Source organism: Alexandromys fortis, unplaced genomic scaffold (assembly GCF_014885135.2).
Source record: "Alexandromys fortis isolate MF-2015 unplaced genomic scaffold, M_Fortis_MF-2015_v1.1 scaffold_15, whole genome shotgun sequence".
Lineage (NCBI taxonomy): Eukaryota > Metazoa > Chordata > Mammalia > Rodentia > Cricetidae > Alexandromys > Alexandromys fortis.
Window position 1 is genome coordinate 3142193 of NW_026067911.1, and position 18694 is coordinate 3160886.

At 44.2% G+C, this 18694-nt stretch overlaps 2 protein-coding genes across 2 annotated transcripts in view; one reads left to right on the forward strand and one right to left on the reverse strand.

Annotated features, from left to right (window-relative positions):
• The window catches only part of Ndufb5 (NADH:ubiquinone oxidoreductase subunit B5), a 13206-nt gene extending 7382 nt beyond the window's left edge, over positions 1 to 5824 (reverse strand). Inside the window, exon 1 of the mRNA XM_050138384.1 lies at positions 5652 to 5824. Coding sequence (XP_049994341.1) covers positions 5652 to 5775 — 124 coding nt within the window. The 5' untranslated portion in view covers positions 5776 to 5824. The remainder of the gene's footprint in view (positions 1 to 5651) is intronic.
• A 227-nt stretch (positions 5825 to 6051) lies between these two features.
• Positions 6052 to 18511, forward strand: Mrpl47 (mitochondrial ribosomal protein L47). The gene is made up of 7 exons (XM_050138383.1): positions 6052 to 6214; positions 8568 to 8713; positions 9207 to 9267; positions 11677 to 11773; positions 15538 to 15668; positions 17042 to 17137; positions 18241 to 18511. Exons 1-7 carry the CDS (start codon positions 6117 to 6119, stop codon positions 18362 to 18364), a joined length of 753 nt encoding a protein of 250 aa, XP_049994340.1. The 5' UTR covers positions 6052 to 6116; the 3' UTR covers positions 18365 to 18511.
• Positions 18512 to 18694: the final 183 nt, after the last annotated feature.

Genomic DNA, 18694 nt, shown 5'->3' on the forward strand with positions numbered 1-18694 from the left:
CCCCCCCCCCCCCCCCCCCCCCCCCCCCCCCCCCCCCCCCCCCCCCCCCCCCCGCCTTTTAGGACCACAGAACATATCCTGCAGGAAGCTGATGCTGTTCCATCAGATGACATGCTCCCTTTGACACGCCATGTGCCCAGGGATGTGCACAACTGTCCTTTGGTGTCAGCATCCATGAGGAACTAGTTCTGGGTACCATGGATACGAAAATCTCCAGATGATTAAGAACCTTAAATAAAATGGCATCGGCACAAGAACCCACACACATTCTCCTATATACCCTAATTTCTAGGTTTATAATACTGAGTACAGTGAATGACATGTAAACCATTGCTACATTGTATTGTCAGGGGAATAACAACAAGAAAAGGGGTTGTAGGAGCAATTTATTTTTCTAAATATTTCAAACCATAATTGGATGGATCTGTGAATGCTGACAAGTGAACACAGAGGGCTATAGTTAGCCTAAAAAAATGCAATCCATGCAAAGCATCTCTAAAGGCAACATCACTATGGTGCTGAATGCAGGATTTCATTCTAGTGACTTTAAGTGGCATGAAGTCCCAAGGAGGCCACAACTTCCAGGAAAAAAAAAAACACTGTGGCTTACAATTTTTTATAATTTTTGATGTTTGTGGAAGAGATTAAAATGTCTCCATATTTCATAGATTGTAACCTTTTATTCTACAGATTCACATGGGAATAGTTTGTTAGCATACTATATACAAGACAGATTAATTATAGAATGTAATCTTTGAAATTTGAAAATACTTGTATATGTTTACCTTGGATACATTTAATATATTAAACTTTGTAATTATACATAATCATGATATCCTTGATGACCATTGTCTAGACTCCTGTGAATGACCACAGTGGGTACAGACAGTGTGGTGGCTTGAGCAAGAATGGCCCCCATAGATTCGTATCTGAATGCTTAGGAAGTGGCCTTGAACTGTGTTACTGGGAATGGGCCCTGGAACTTCAGAGCCCAAGCCAGGTCCCGTGTCTCGCCCTTCCTGCTGCCTGCCTATCTAGTGGAGACCTCTAGGCTACTTTCCCAGTGCCCACCTTTCTCTTTCAACCAGAGAACAGAGGAAGGATTAAATTATATGCAGCTTCAGTGAACGATGATTACAGCTGTATAGCAAACACAAAACAAACAGGCAATCAGGAGGCAGAGACTGGAGGAGAGTTCTAAGTTCGAGCCAACCGGGGCACCTGGTGAGTGAGACCTGTATCAATGTTTCATGCCCCCAAAAAAGAACAATGGAAGAAAGCTTGGACTGGCTGCATTAGAGGAATATTAATGAGGTTAGCAAAGTGAACTGCTTTCTCTTTCTTAATACAATTACCCAACTGTTTGACAATCACACTTGGTTAATACGCCTGATGACTGCTACTCCCACCAGCATCCTGAAACCTGCTTGAGAGTAGTCAACTTCCCACAGCCTGAGGTCTCTGTTTGCTGAAGAGGGAGGGCCATCTGCTCACACTCTGAAAACAGTAGAATGAGCACAGCTTACAGGACTAAGTCTTCAATAAATGATTTTTTAAACTGTTATTTTTTTTAAGTGTGTGTGGGTATATGCAGGTGAATGCAGCTGCCTATGGAGGTAAGAGACATGGCGTCCTGTGGTGGGACTCTAGTGGGGTCATTCATTGTACCTAGGGTCAACCTTAGGATGTAACAACTGTTTCTCACTGTAGTTAGGGTAACAGTAGAATGTTTGTTTGAGGTACCTAGACCTTGAAGAAATGGTAGAGAACAGTGATTATTTCCTATGATTTATGGGGTTGTTTGAGGAAGTTTTCCATCCATTGCATGACACTGGTCACAAGACTATCCAGGCACACTTGGATGTCTTGAATTACTGGGTACCACACACAGTACACAATAAGGACTAAGGTTGCAGGGGTGTGAGGATTTCCTTCAGAGAACATAAAGAATAGATCTAAGGGGCTTTGGTATGAGTAACTTGTTGTACCCCAAACACAACCTTTGTGTACAATCAATAAGTATGATTCTGAATGGAGGTTTGAGGTTCAGTTCACAGAAACTGTTCCTCCCTGCTGCCAGAGAGCCTCAAGTTACATTCTGGGGTGATTATCCTTCTTTGAATGGCCTGCACAACAAAGAACACCAGACAGGGTCCCTCAGAAGCTAGAGTTAAAGGCTATTGTAAGATATGCAATGTGCATACTGGGACCTGAACCCAGGTCTTCTAGAAGATCAGCACTGTTAACCCTCCAATAAATGGTTTTAAATATGTGAATCACTCAGGAAAGCTATTTAGAGTTTGCTGACTACTATAAGTGATGTCAAGATTAAGTAAGACAATGTAGCAACTTTCTGTTTGCATTTCAAACATCAAAAACTGCTCATTCAATTGTCGTTCTCTGTATTCTCAGATAAAAGTACCATTTTAATTATCTGGTCTAAAAATCTAAGTCCTTGTCCTTATATCTGTCAGTCTTTCAGCACTTAATGACAAATTGATGATTCTAAGAAGGGCTAATGAGGTGGCTCAGAAGGGAAGGACACTGCAGTCAATCTTGATAACCTGAGTTTGGTCATCCGATCCCACACAGCGGAAGAACTGATCCCCACAAGTTGCCCTCTGACCTCCACACATATAGGCACTTCAGCTTTGTGTCCAGGCCCTCCTCCACCCCAATTAGGCCCTCACCACCTTCGGTCCCACTCTCTCAACATCTAGGTCTCCCAAAAGCCCCACATCCAGATACCAGAAAACCCACCCACTACTTCTGCCAACTCTGCCTGTTAAAATGACTATCTTCATTTTACTACTCCTTGTCTTAGTTCACAGTACTTTGTCCATATATCTGTTGGTCAGCTTTCCTCTACCTGAAAAATATCTGTGATACATTAGCTTTAGAATGGAGAGGGACTCAAGAGTTTCCCATTAGTAAGCTGGAAGTCTTGCTGGTTGAGCCTGTTGCAAAGCATGATGGGAGTATACAGCAGCACAAACTGCTCATCTTCTAGTGGCCAGGAAGCAGAGAAAGGAAGAGGAGGGGCTGATGCCCCAATATTCCCTTCAAGGGCACAGCTTCAATGGCAGGAAGACCTTAGACTGGAATTACACCTCTCTGATGCTCGATCCAGCTACTTGGAAGATTGGGGCAGGAGCATCACAGGTTCAATGCTGAGCAGCAATCTTTGTACACTGTAAATACGTATTACTGTCACTGGTGAATGAAGAGCTGACTGGCCTACAGCTGGGCAGGAAGAGACTGGGTGGGAGGGTCAGACTAGGAGGGCTCTAGGAAGAAGAAGGGTGAAGTCCGAGAGTCAGCAGCCAGATGCAGAGGGAGCAGGATGTGTACAAATGAGGTAACAAGCCATGAGCCATGTGGCAGCACATAAATAAGAGTTAATTTGAGTTATAAGAGCTAGTTAGTAACAAGCATAAGCTATCAGCCAAGCTTTTATAATTAATAAGTCTCCGTGTCAGTTATTTGGGAACTGGCAAGTGGGAAAGAAAAGTCTGACTACAGACAGCCTGCAATGCAGAGTGTATTCAAGACCAGCCTGGGCAACTTAGTGAGGCTCTGTCTCAAAAATTTATAAAGAGAAAGGAAAAAGAGGGCTTACGGATGCAGCCCAGGGGAAAGAACTCAGCTGACTTGCATATGCAAAAGCTTGTATTTCATCAGCAGTACCCAAGAAAAAATAAAATAAAAGGGCAAATGTCACGCTGTATTTTAGAATTTGTTTTGAAAAGACTAATGCATGGGTCCAGGCACATGGTGCCAGAAATGTCTCCTACTCTGTGTTTCACAGCTGCCCTGTAAGATCTTCCAGATGAGGAACGAAGAGCGTGACCAAGAGGTGTGCACTCAAGGTCACAGAGTTCTAAATTCTGCAACCAGGATTTCAATCGAGTCAGTCTAGTGCCAGAGAAAAGAAGATGGGGGAGGGGCTTAACACCTTTCTGTGATTCCCAAGGAAACGGAGGAGATGAAGACTTTCAGGAGACAAAGGCACAGGACGCCTGCGAAAGCAGTGATACGGTGAACAACCACGGTCGGAACGAGCAGCTACTAGGCATTCCCTGTTCTCATCAGAAAGATCATCGACCACAAGGGTAGGGAATAGTACAGAGGGCGGAACCTGGGAGTCTTCAGTTTAGCTAGACTCCATCAAGCCCTCTTTGGGAGAGAATTTGAAGGCTCTCCACTTGGATATGAGGATATTTGTAATAAGAAAAAATGGTTTGCACAAAGATTTTGCCAAGTAGTGTTAGCACATGGAGTTTGCATCAAGCTTAAATTTTTGCTGGCAATTTTGAAAGCACTAATCCTGTCCAGCATGATCCAGAAAGTCCCTGTGCATACTGCCTCCTTCCATAATGGTGCCTCTTAACTTGGGAGAGAAAGGGTAAAACGGGACAAGATGTTTAGAGACTGGAGAGAATGCTTTTGGTTTTAGGGTAAAATTTTCATTTTCCTGTACTGCACAAGGCAAACAGTGAATCTCTGACCAAGAGGATGAAATGAATTAATACTTAAAACAGTGCCTGACACTTAACAGATGCTCAATAATATCACCACCATTATTGCCAACGTAGTAGAATCGCAAATTATTTTTAACGTTAGTTAAATCGGCTTCCTCATTTGCAAAATGAGGGAATAATAACATTGCATTTACTTTTCAGAGTCTTTGGAGAGAGAAACAGATCTAATACTAAATAAAGCCATGTTTACTCTTCTAGAAAGCAGAGGGAACCGGGTCAGGTTCCTAGGCCCTCACTATGACTGTCCTGAGCCCTGAGCTCTTTAATCCTCTTAGGCTCCTTCCAATCGCTGCGACCTTTTAAGGCAGTTCCTCATGTTGTGGTGACCCCCAACCATAAAAAATAATTGTAATTTTGCTATTGTTATGAATCGTAATGTATATATCTGTGTTTTCCAATGGTCTCAGGAGACCCCTGTGAAAAAGGTCGTAACCCACAGGTTGAGAAGCACTGCCAGAGAGTAAAGTTACGGCTGCAATAACACACAACAGACACAATCTGGGCTCAACTTAACATTTACACAGTCGTTAACACTATAGTCTTTTAAAAAAACAAACAAAATATTTTTGTGGACTTCTAAAACGTCGTGAGCTCCACGGGAAGTTACTATTGTGCCTAAGGCAGCTGTCACCTGGTGGTGCCTTTCTACACCTGTGCCTATGAGCATCATCCCAGCCTTCACTTCAGTCTACCTGCGGGTTAGAACCAGCCGCAGGTGCCACCTATCCAGATTCGGCCGTGAGCCCGGCGCTACAGCACAAGCCTGTAGTCCCAGCACTGGGGAACTAGAGGCGGAGGGTGGGAAGTTCGGACCTTCTCGTCAATAACAAATATGTGTCGCCCTGGGAGACGTGGACAGCAGCTCCACGCCTGTCTGGCCTGGCCGCAAGTAAGCAGCAGCCGGCACAGTGAGTGACATCGTGCCTCACGCACGCTAAAACAAGGCCATCGGATTTCTGCAGCAGCCCCTCACACAGCCAGTCTAGAAACCTCAGCCTCGTCTAGAAACCCCAGGCCAACTTCGTCCCTGCGTCCCCGCTCGGAGGTCCCCAAGGTCACCTGGAAACAGCCCTCCCACCTCTCACCCGCGTCTCCGAGGCCTGCACCCACCGACAGTCTTCGGAAAGCTCCGTGTGAGAAAGCTTCCGACTCCGAGTCTAGCGCCAGCACGGCGGACAGACAGCGCTGTCAGCGCGGTTACCGAAGCCCGCTGCAGCAGGCTCATCGCCGCCATGGCTACTCCGGCCAGGGGAGGAAGTGGGGTGAGCAACGGGAGCCGGGAGGGACAATCCACCAGTGAAGGCGAATGCTAGCGGCGGCCATGTTGAGTAAGGGCAGAGGCCGGTTCCTGTTCGCTTCACGTGTGGGCGCTCGCGAGCAGACCTGACGACGTCGTGGGTGGGGAGCGCGAAGAGAGCCGATAGAAGCACTATGGCGGATAAGGGGTTGGGGTGGAAGCAGTGAGGACGGCCATGTTTAGCAAGGGCAAAACCTGTTCGCGTTTGCTTCACTTGTCGGCACGCAACAACGGAAGTGACATTGTGGGCACCGGCACAGTGGGCCTGCTTTAGAAACATGGCTGCGCCCAGTATAGTGGGTGTTTGTAGAAGAGTCTCGGCGTTCCTGAAGGCTGCGGGTTCCCTAGTAAGTCTCCAGGCGCCTGCTCGTCCCGGGTAAGTGAAGAAAGAAGGATGACCGCCCGCCTTCGGGTGCCTGTTGCTGAGTGCGCAGCGTGACCTTGGAGTCGCCCACCTTGGCGATCGGGCGCCGCGGGCGGCGGGTCCGCCGGCCTGGGGGGTTCGGGTGCTCTGTGCTGGGGATGGCTGGGTCGGGACAGACGCTTCCGAGGGGTCGAGCTGGAGCGGAAGGCGTCGCCGGGTGTGAGACGAACGGATCTGCACCGTCGGCTTCGGACCAGATTGTCCGGCAGGTACTAAGTGACAGTGACGAGAGAAGTGAGGGGTTTCTGCGAATGTGAGAACAGGCAGCTTGCTCGTCTTGGACATTTGCCTACATGAACCGAGTTTTATGCATAGTGTACCTCAGATTAAATTGAAGGAAGCAACAACCCGTGTTCGGCTCAACACGCAGCTGTCGCACCTCTTTTATGCTCGGTCTTATTAACGCTATCTTCGGAAATTAGCTTTTTAAAAATTTTGCAGAGTTGTAACTTGATCTGGGTGACAAATTTGAATAGTTTCGTCTTTCATTGTCTTTTTTCTCCCCTTAAGAATGAAATAAATTGGAGCTGGAGAGATAATAAAATAATTTGCGGTTCAGTGGTTAAGAGAACTTATACTTGCAGAGGACCCAAGTTCTGTTCCTAGCAGCCGTGGGGCTCATCTTTAACTGGAGACTCAAAGGCATCAGCCACACTCCATGGTGCACACATCTGAAGGAAAACATTCATATACATAAACCTTAAATGTTTAATGAAGTAATTGTTATGTGTTTTTTAATAAAATAAATACCTGTCACTCAGAGAGGCAAAGTATTTGAAAATAGTAAAGGCAGTTGTGCGCTCCCAGATGACACATTGCCATTTCTTCTTTAGTTTTGCAGGTGTACATGCTTTGTTTGCTATTATTTCCCCCAGAACAACAGAAAAGTTCTTAGAGTAAAACAGTAACTGTGTGCCCTTCACCGAGTAACCAAGTCATTGGCATTTTGTCATGTTTTCAAGATCACTGTGTTTATACTCCTTTTCCTGTACTGTTTGACAGAAGTCAAACTTCAAACGTAGAACCAAGGACATTTCCTTACTAAGTTATCACCCTCAGGAATACACTGCTGTTAGTTAGCATACAATCAAAAAAATTGCACTAATAATTTTTTTCTTTATTCTTTCTCTTTCTGTTTCCTCGTCTCCATTCTTTTCTTCAGGATCCAATGAAGGATCATTTATTGACCTAGTTGCCATTAGTCCTGTATGTTTCTTTTTTCCTTTGTCGTGATTACTGGCATTTTGGGTAGGATTAGGGTTTTTCTTAATTTTTTAAGAATATGTCTCCATTATTTCATCATAATTAGATTCAAGTCAAGAGCTGGGGATGTAGCTCAGTGGTAGGGCACAAAAGCAGAGTCAAATTAAGTAAATACCCTAGGTTCATAAGATAGCACTTGAGAAATAGTTCACATTTATTTTGTTTTTAGGTCATTTTACCAGGTCATTAAATATTTTTAGAAACATAACTTCTAAATTACTACGTATGATTTTCATGCAGTGATATGACGATTAGCAATTCCCTAGTTGTACGTTTATGAAATTAACAGCTCTTTGATATCACTTTTAATTCCTTTGTGGCTGTCTTAGTCTGTAAGTTCCCTTCCCTGATGTTGACAATCTCTAGATACAGAATTACTGGATTAAAGGAGAAAGCCTTGTGCCTCTCTAATGTTGCAGATTAAACTTTCGGCAACGGTTTTGATCCATTCATGGATTCGGTTGCTACAAATGGAGGAAGCACCTAAAAATGTTACTCTGAGATGTAATTGTGGGGGCAGCTAGATGACTCAGGAGGTAAAGTGCTTGCCATTCAAGCATGTTGACCTCAGCTTGACCCCGAGGTCTATGCAGCAGAAGCTGGATGCAGCAGCACCCGTCTGCCGTCCCAGCATTCCTGTGCCCAGACAGGAGGCAGAGAAAAGGGAAGCACCTGAGAGCTCTCATGCCTGCTGGCCTGGCGCACTCAGCCAAGCTGCAGAAACCAGAGCTTCAACAAGGCTGAAGAAGAGGACTGACCTCTACATGTGTGTCCTGACACATGAGTGTGTGTACTCCCACACACGTACTTAATAGTAAATAAAATAAAAAAGATATGTGTATTTAATTGTGTGAATACATTGTCCCTGAAACTGTAGGGTAGTGATCTGTACAATAAAAGTACGTTCTAACACATTTTAGAAGCTTACTGCTTTGGGGGCCAAATTACTGGGTAGAATTTTTGACATTGTAATAAATGTTTCTTGCTTATAAAATCTGAACATTATAAACTCTAACCGTTACTTACTTGTGTTCCATTGCAGGTTTCCCCTTAGTTTGTTGCAGAAGAACACACACCATGTCGCATCTTTTCTCCAGTGTAAATTACTTCATACCACGTTGTCAAGGAAAGGACTAGAAGAATTTTTTGATGACCCAAAGAACTGGGGGGAAGAAAAGGTCAAATCTGGTGAGCTATTTAGAATGGTCTGTAGTAATTGATTGAGCCTCCATCATCCTAGGATTATCCAGTTTAGGATTTTTTGTTAGGATTTACTTTGGATTTTAAAGGTCATTCTCATAACTGAATAAAAATATTATTTCCTCAGCAGATTGGTGGAATGTTTAAAGAAGTGTACTTTGAAAATGTTAACTAATATGAGGTTTAGGTTTATTTTAGTTGACACTATTTTAATAATAATTAAAAATAAATTTGTAATGAATAATTAAAAATAATTTAAGGAATGGCAATGCATTTGACACAAATACTAGCAGCCTTTGAATGCTGTTTGTTGCCTGTCATGTTGCTGATATTTTCATGTTACTTAATTGAATTCTAGTCATGTTAATATAATTCCGTTCCATATTTTACAGATACAGAAACAGATTTTGAGAGTGGATAATCAGCCAGGGGCATAGAGCTAGAAGCATCATTTAATGTTACACATTTCTTATTCTCATAGGAGCTTCATGGACCTGCCAGCAGCTAAGGAACAAAAGTAATGAAGACTTACATAAACTTTGGTGGGTGTTCTGCATGCTGAAATGTTACAGTTTAACAGTGGGGTCTAAACTACACCTGTGTGATAAACAATTGGACAGAATGATTTGTTTCCTGGTGCAGTAGGTGAGCATATGAGCTGTGTGTGTGTGCGTGTGTGCATGCAGGTGAGTGTGTGCGTGTGTGTGACAGTTGCACAGTTCGAAGGTAGTGGGTCATTTTGAATGTGCTGTAAGAGTCAGACTGATGCCATTAAACCAGTAGTGCTGAGAAGCACACTCAGGAACGACACGGGGACTGGTTGGTCAGTCACATTTACACTGCCTTCCGTTTTTCCTTTCCTGTTAATTTATTATTTACTATAAATGCTGACAGAAATCAGATAAAGACCTTGTAGACACTTCATTGTATTTGCAGTTCAAAAGGTGACTCACCTGCTACTTTTTAAAATAAACCCTGTTATCTACAACTCCTAGGAGCCTTCAACCATAGTTAGGAGCAACAAGAGACTGAATAGGTTTCCAAGGCAATAAACTGTCAACCATTCAACAAGATTTGAAGTCTTTAATATAAACCACATGCACACAGAGAAGACAAAACTGAGAAAGAAGGCCCCGTCCTCTAAAACATCTACCAGTGGAACCTGTACTTACCGAGTTCCAGAACTTTTGGCGTAAATACACTCCTGTTTCTTTTTTCCCACCCCGTTTGTTTGTAAGGCTTTTTAAAAATTGGATATATTAAAACAACAGGAGTGTGCCATTTCAAACAGGGTTCTTTCTGTCTGTTCTAAAAGAACATTCAGAAGATAATGTCTCCAACTAAAGTCTCTCCATGGGCCAGATCATTCAAACTTCTGCCTTCCTTTTTATTCCATTTCATGGCCTAGGGTTTAGCCTATTATCCCAGCAGGTTGTGTCAAAGGATAACATTAATTGGGAATGTAGGCCAATGGCTCCAGTAAGTCTGAGAGGGTTAAGACAAGGTTACATAGTATTTAGCCCATAGCTATTTTGTTTAAGCCATGCTTGTTTTGGGGAAGTTTCACATCATATATGTGTGATTTTGACTTCTTGCATCATTAGACCTCTGTGCCTTTGATTGCAGCGGTCAGTGCACCCCAGTGCCTACCCAGCGGTCAGTGCACCCCAGTGCCTACCCAGTGGTCAGTGCACCCCAGTGCCTACCCAGTGGTCAGTGCACCCCAGTGCCTACCCAGTGGTCAGTGCACCCCAGTGCCTACCCAGCGGTCAGTGCAGCAATGGCTACCCAGTGGTCAGTGCAGCAATGGCTACCCAGCTCCTTGTCTTTCTGCTGTTACTCAGCCTACTTCACTCATGATTGTTATCTGTTGGGCATTCTGGCAGATATTTAATTTTTTATCCCAATTTGAAAGAATTACAAAGTGTTTACAAAAACTGCTCATGCTGTGCTTATTAATTATAGAAAAGTGAGTTTTAGTTAAAGCACTGTTATGAGTTGTCAGTAAAGGTGAACCTAGGACTGTTTCACACTTGCTATGCTAAAGCCAGTGTCTTCTGTCATTCCCTCCCCCGGGACTGTAGACCCTAGTGTAAAGTTCTGGGCTCCTTTGTCTCGCTCGCCCTGCCCTCCATAGTTACTGCTTTCACTCTGAAACTGGGGTGTTCACAAAGCCTCTTTCCCCAGCTCAGCCAGGTCAGTGCTTTAGAATCTGTCTGGCTTGTCCCCTTCTATCTTAAATCCTGTCTCTAGGAAGCTGTTTCCAGTCCTTAGCTCTCGAGGAGATTTTGCATGCCCCCCTTAACTATTGTGATACACGTTGTCTCTCTTCCCCAGTAGGAGCTGGCATGGCATTGCAGGCTAGAGGTAGAATTCATCCAGAGGATCTGAGATTGGAATCCAGACTTTGCTTTGTGACCCATGATCGTAATTCCTGACTGCGCTGAGCTGTCTTCATTAGAGAGAGGATTTAGTAGTGCCAACTCCAAAGGCTGTGAAGAGATTGGAAGTGCTCAGCGCTCAGTGTGAGCTAGTCCCTCAGCAGATGTTTGTCCTCTTCCTCACCTGTGGAATGCCGGGCAATGGCTGGTGCATTAATAACCCTCCAGCATGCCTCACAAGGTGCAGTCCTGAGTAGGCCGGAGGGCAGCTCTTTGGGATGGTGCCTGTGTGAGGTTTCTAAAGGACTTCAAGACTTGGAGCTTTTGGGCTGGAGATGGCTCAGTGGTTAAGAGCACTGCCTGCTCCTCTAAAGGTTACAACCATCTGTAATGAGGTCTGGTGCCCTCTTCTGGCCTGCAGGCATACATATAGGCAGTATACTGTATGCAGAGTAAGTAAATAAGTTTTTTTTTTTAAAAAAAAAGAAATTAAAAAAAAAGACTTGGGGCTTTTAATTTTGATGTAAGAAATCACTATAGAATAGTATCATGGCTTTGTGTTTGGTACAGGTATGTCCTTCTGAAGGAAAGAAACATGCTTCTGACTCTAGAGCAGGAGGCCAAGCGACAGAGATTGCCAATGCCAAGTCCAGAGCGGTTAGAAAAGGTAGGCTGTGGGAGCTAAGAGTCCTGGACAGGGTAAAAGCTAAAAGGAACGCGTATATGGTTCTTACATTCAAACCTTTTTCTATTTGTGTGGTTCTTTAGTAAATTTACAGAGCTTTATATATACCATTCCAACAGTTTCTCTTGAGCGTGCTTATCACCCCCACCCCTACCTCCCACTCCCCCTCCCTGCAAAGCAAATGTCACGCCCCCTGCTGTCTCCCCATCCCCCCCAGCAAGTGTCACGCCCCCTGCTGTCTCCTTTTTCTTAGTGGCAGCTTCCAGCCTGCAGATGGGTATTTATTTTGTTTATCTGCCTGGGAGTAGAATTGCCAGGTCGTGTGGTAAGTCTCTTGAACTGTGGCAGCCATGTGGTATGGCGCTGAGTTTGGTGTCCAGCTGCCCCATTGTACATTCTACCTCCAGTTTGGCCATTCACCAATAACTTGACCCATTTTTTAGTGTGCAGTTTTTTGTTGTGTTTGCTTTTCTGTGGTTTTACTACCCCCCCCCCCCAATCCCAGATTGTTATAAAGGTCAGCACTTGATTTTTCTGTCATCTGTAGTCAGTGAGAGCAGAGCTGAGCCTTGTCACTGCTGCAGTGTAGAGCCTCGCCTCAGCGACCCTCCCTCCCTTCCCGCCATCACGCCCACCCGTTAGTCAGCGTTCTCACCACACTGCCCACAGAGGGCAGGACGTGGTGTCCCTGCAAGAGTCAGACAGCAGAAACAAACTCTCGGTTATCATGACTTCATGAGAATTGAGTTTGATTGTAAGTTTTCAAACTTGATTTCATGTAGTACTAGATGTGCAGAGAGTTGCATGGACAGTACCAAGACTTCTTGCAGCCTTCACCCTGATTACATGTGTTCCTATTCATGGTGTGTTATTCTATCCCCCCCTCCACCTCCCCACACAACGCTTTTCTTGACTATTTGAAAGTAAATAGTCCATTTCATGCCCCTTTGTCTATAAAATTATGTATTTCCAAATACCATTTCATATATAATCATCTCACACTTTTTTTTTATTAAAGATTTGTCTCTTCCCCACCGCCGCCTCCCATTTCCCTCCCCCTCCACCAATCAAGTCCCCCTCCCTCATCAGCCCAAAGAGCAATCAGGGTTCACTGCCCTGTGGGAAGTCCAAGGACCACCCACCTCCATCCAGGTCTAGTAAAGTGAGCATCCAAACTGCCTAGGCTCCCACAAAGACAATACGTGCAGTAGGATCAAAAACCCATTGCCATTGTTCTTGAGGTCTCAGTAGTCCTCATTGTCCACTATGTTCAGTGAGACCGGTTTTAACCCAGGCTTTTTCAGACCCAGGCCAGCTGGCCTTGGTGAGTTCCCGATAGAACATCCCCATTGTCTCAGTGTGTGGGTGCACCCCTCGCGGTCCTGAGTTCCTTGCTCGTGCTCTCTCTCCTTGTGCTCCTGATTTGGACCTTGAGATTTCAGTCCGGTGCTCCAATGTGGGTCTCTGTCTCTGTCTCCTTTCATCGCCTGATGAAGGTTATCATCTCACACTTTTAAAGTCAGGAAATGAACATTGATGTGATCGTATAATCCATAGGTCTTATTTCCCTCATATAGAGCATTCTAACAACATCATTTACTGCAAGAGAATCCTGGATCATGCCTTTTCTGTATATTTCACGACAGGGTTGTTTTTGAAGAGTTGGGGTTGTTTGATTCTCATGGTGAGGTGGATAGATTAGCTGGGCTGCATTCTTGGCCGAGTAAAGTTTATAAACTAAAAAGTCTCTTTGAAGAGGCTTGCTTTGAGTGAGGTATACCTGCTTGGTATGTACGGATAAGTGTTCCTTTTGATAAACTTGGGCCAGTTTGGGTTTTGTTTTTTTTTTGTTTAGTTTGTTTTTGTTTTTAATTTAGGGATATCAGTTGATTATCCCTAGCCTGAAATCCAAAATGCTCCAAAGTCAAAACTTTGAACATCGAAGTGCAGCTCTGTTGATATACCGTTGGTATAAACATGCAGTGCTGAGTCACACCGTTGGTGTAAGCATGTGGTGCTGAGTCACACCATTGGTGCAAATGTGTGGTGCTGAGTCACACCGTTAGTGTAAGCATGTAGTGCTGAGTCACACTGTTGGTGTAAGCGTGTGGTGCTGAGTCACACCGTTGGTGTAAACGTGTGGTGCCTAGTCACACCATTGGTGTAAATGTGTAGTGAAGTCGCACCATTGGTGTGAACATGTAGCGCTGAGTCACATTGTTGGTATAAACATGTAGTCCTGAGTCACACCATTGGTTTAAACATGTAGTAGAGTCACACCATTGGTGTAAACATGTAGTGCTGAGTCACACTGATGGTGTAAACATGTGGTACTCTGTGGACTCAGCAGCTGTGGATGGCCAACCTCAGTAGCGTTCAGGTGGCCTCCAGGCCTGCCCTGGCTCCATTGTAGGCCATCAGCTGTCATATTACAGAAAGGTAGGACAGTCCAGCAGAATTCCCTGCTTCACAGGAAAGTCTGTAGACCAGAGTTGGATGCCCCAATGTTACATAGGAACTTTGGGTGACTGTCCAGGTCATTGGGTAACATTACTCCTTTCTGAAGTCTTTGATAGAGTTAGTTAAACTTATAGTTTTTCTTAGTTGTGAAAGCAAATTAGGTATAAAACTTTAAGATAAGATAGATAATAAAGTATTTTCTCTAATTTTGCTAAATACAAATAGACTAGATATTGTAACTGTAATTCTTACTTAATAACTGTTTTATTATATATAGTTTTACTATGTTAAGATTTTAATTAGACAAAATGGAGGAGATGCTGTGGAATAATCCTTCTATACACTGTGAATGTGTATTATTTTCATTGGTTAATAAAGAAGCTGATTGGCCTAGAACAAGGCAGGATAAAGTTAAACAGGACAATCAGACTGAGAATGCTGAGTGGAAGAAGGGCAGAGTCAGGGAGATGCCACCCGGCCACCAAGCCACTAGAGCACTACATGTAGAGAATGAGGTAACCTGCCATGAGCCACATGGCAAAGCATAGACAAGAAATACGGGTGAGTTTAAATGTAAGAGTTAGGTGGTTAGCAGGTCTGCGCTATCAGACGAGCAATTGTGATGAATATTAAGACTCTCAGTAGTTATTTGAGAGTGAGATGTACCATGTTTGGTTGAGATCCCTGGAAGACCTGCCCTTTTCTGAAGGGGGAAACTGAGGAAGAGTGGGGAGAAAGACTGGGAGAAGAGGGAGGGAGATTGCAGTCAGGATGTAATATATGAGGGAGAAGAAGAAAAGTATCTTCTTGTATCTTCATGAATCCTAACATTCTTCCCTGTGAGAACTAGAGTTGCCAAGCAGGCCAGGGTACCTGCTGAGCGTGAGGACAGCAGTGGTCCATCAGGGACAGATGCGTCTTTTGCTCTGACAAAGGGCAGTAGCAGTTATACGTCTCATTAGCTTACTGCATTCAAACGGCATTAGAACTCTGTCTGCTCCAAACAGAACTGGTACATGGTACATGGCAACCAGTTATTAAGAAATGAAATGATAAAACTTCAGAGAAGTTAAAGACAGTCATACTGTAGACACCTGTGAGCATACACACACACACACACACACACACACACACACACCCACCTGTGCCAAAAGGACTTTCTAGAAAGTACTAGAAAGAGCAGTTTCTAAATAAAATGTCATAAATCACCTGCTTTGTAAATCTTGAGCTCTGGAATGCAGTCTTGGTGAGAATGGCTGAAGTTGGCTGTGTTGTTGTCGCCTCAGGTTGTTGATTCCATGGATGCCTTAGATAAAGTTGTCCAGGAGAGGGAGGATGCCCTGCGGCTTCTTCAGACCGGCCAGGAGAAAGCAAGACCTGGTGCCTGGAGAAGGGACATCTTCGGACGAATTATCTGGTACATGATTACACTGTACTTCCAAGAGTAGAGATCGCTGCTTGAATTGGTATCCCTCTCTGTACCTTTAAAACTCCTCCCTGTGGCTAGGTGTCCATAGCCTTTAATCCTAGCACTCAGGAGGCAGAGGCAGGCGGGTCTCTATAAGTCTGAGGCCAGTCTGGTTACAGAGTGAGTTCCAGGACAGGCAACAAAACTACAGAGAAACCCTATCCTGGAAAACAAAATTCCTCCCTTCGGATATGTTAGAGATCATATGTAAAGAAGAGAAGTTCCCATCCCCTAGAACACAAACTATGCACTGACCACACAGCTCGTCCCCATGTGTTCTTGTCTTTGTGAATTGTGGGTCCTTTCAAGAATTTCATAAAAGTTGGATACTTCTGACAGAAAAATCTGCCTATACACATGTAACTTCGGATTACAAAACTCAAAGAGCTAATTTCAGATACTCCTCTGCCTACTTACCCACTAAGAACCTGCGACTTGAAAGTTCTGAGTGCAAGTTCTGAGTTGCTTGTTTCACGGGCATTGGGATAAGCCCTGGGCCAAGTAGTGAACAGCATACCTCTTTCCAGGGAAGGATCTGGTTGTCAGCATCGACTCTGAGGAGCCAGTATAAGCCAACTCACCCCAGAGGATCCAGGATAGCTAACTCATGGCCATGTATTACCTTAAACGGGAATCAGCAAGTGTTGAGGCTTGAGGTATCTAGACAGTCCCAGAACCTTACACACAGCACCTTCTCGCTTGATGTGGAATTCCAGCCATCCAGTCAAGAACCATCTAATCCAACACAGAAAAAGAAATTGCCAAAACCTCTCTTAAAGCTCTTCCAAGGAGCTGGGCAGTGGGTCCACACTAGGGAAGCAGAGGCAGGCGGACCCCAAAGTTCAAGGCCAGCCTAGTCTAGACTGAGTTCCAGGACAGCCAAGGCTACACAGAGAAACCCTATCTCACAAAAACCAAATAAGAAAAAAACAAAACAAAACAAAAAAAACTCTTCCAAGGATTAAGGAATGTAGCTGTGTCTGTTGTATAAATCTCCAGCATGAATTTGAATTGTATTTTCTAATAACTAAAAACATTGATTACTTTACCTATTTGTGTGTGTCCTTGTATGTGCTTATATGTGGCATGTGTGGAGGTCAGAGGGAACCTGCACGAGTCGGTTCTCTGCTCCTGTTCACACGTGTCCTAGGGACTAAACGCAGGTGGCAAGTACCTTCTTGTTTAGCTGTTTTACTGGCCCCATTTTCTAATATTTTTTTATTTGGATTAATTTATTTGAGGCTAATTAGGAAACAATGAAAAATGTAAGTAAAACTGTATTAAATATTTTGTGTAAAGCAGTAACTTCATTTTTTTGGCAGGCACAAATTCAAGCAGTGGCCTATCCCTTGGTACCTCAATAAGAGATACAACAGGAAACGGTTCTTCGCGATGCCCTATGTGGATCGCTTTGTCAGGTGAGCACAGCATCCTCATGACAGAGCTGCCCCTTACATCAGGTGGTGCATGCCCTCAGCTCTTTCCACCTTGATTTCTATTATGTAAGTAATATATTTTCATTACCTTAAAAAGAAAAAAACCACTAGTTTAAAGAGAAAATTGAAGCCATGTATCTAAAATCTTAACCTCCATGAAGTCACTGTGTCAACGGTGTGTATCCCTTTAAAAGTTGTATGACTTCCGTGTGTCTGAAATAAGAGTGAAATCCACTGCGCCATGTGGACTGCAAGCTCTTATTCCAGGGCCCATGGGAAAGGGAGGAGCCTGAGATCCTGCCTTGCTGCATTTCCCATGGCAGATTCTACACTGAGCTTTCATGAGTAGAGAACTTGGTGCTTCTGTTCCAGGATTGTAGCTGCCCAAGCACCAGCAGCTGATACCTAAGGTTCCTTTGATTGGGTCTGTACAGCCCTGGCATCTGCCACACCAGTGCATTCTAGGACAGAGATCTGCCTGCTGGGATTAAAGGCATGCATATCCAGCATCATCACTTGAGTGCACCGTGCAGTGGGGACCCTAAAACCACCTCTTATTTCAGTACTAGTCTTGTGGGTTCAAGCCATCCTTCAAGTTCTTCCTGCAATTTTTCGAATCTGCCTTCTTCCAGTGTCTACCCCAGTATAGCCCCTTACTCTCTACTATGCTTCATGATTTTTCAAGGCTTTTATTACGTTGTTTCAAAACTATACGCCAGCTCTGTGTCTCCAAAATACATACATACCTTCATCAGTGAGAACTTTACTGTCTGTCCCCTAACACCTTGCTCATTCTCAGCCTCTGGTGTTTATCCTAAGCTTTGAAGTCTGTCCATACTTATGACCTAGTTAAGATGCCAGGTGGCTGGAGAACTCTGCTGCATCGCTTCCCTTCAGTTTCTGCGGGCACAGTACTGAGGTGGTTTGACCTCCACTATCTTGCATTTGTAGTGACACTGTTAAAGCTTGATTTATACACGCCAAGAACTGCTGGCATGACTGGCTTTTATATAGTTGGCATGGGCACGCTTTGAGAAATGGGGGGGGGCGGTTTTGTCTAAGTTGCTGTTATATTTTTATTCTAGACTGAGAATTGAGAAACAAGCCCGCATTAAAGCAAGAAAGGACAGTTTACAGAAAAAGAAAGAAAGAATTCTCCAGGCAAAGTTCCCACACCTCTCTCAAGACCAGAAGTCAAGTATTGTCTGAGATGAGACCCAGAAGTCAAGTACTGGCCAAGATGAGACCCAGAAGTCAAACTCTGTGTGAGATGAGACCCAGAAATCCGATTTCATTCTTGAAGCAGCCTGTGTCCTGATGTGAATATGTCTTTATAAAATGTTTTTGTTCAGATGATATCAGTTGTTCTTGTGGATAACATGGCATGTTAATTAACCCTAGAAGTACTGCTGCTTCTATCAAAACCAGGCAGAGTTCAGGTTCAGTTCCCATATCCTGATATCTAAGCAGGCTTAATAACACCCGATGTCTTGGTATAAATCTGATGCTAGCTACCAGAGTGATGCTAGAACCAATGCC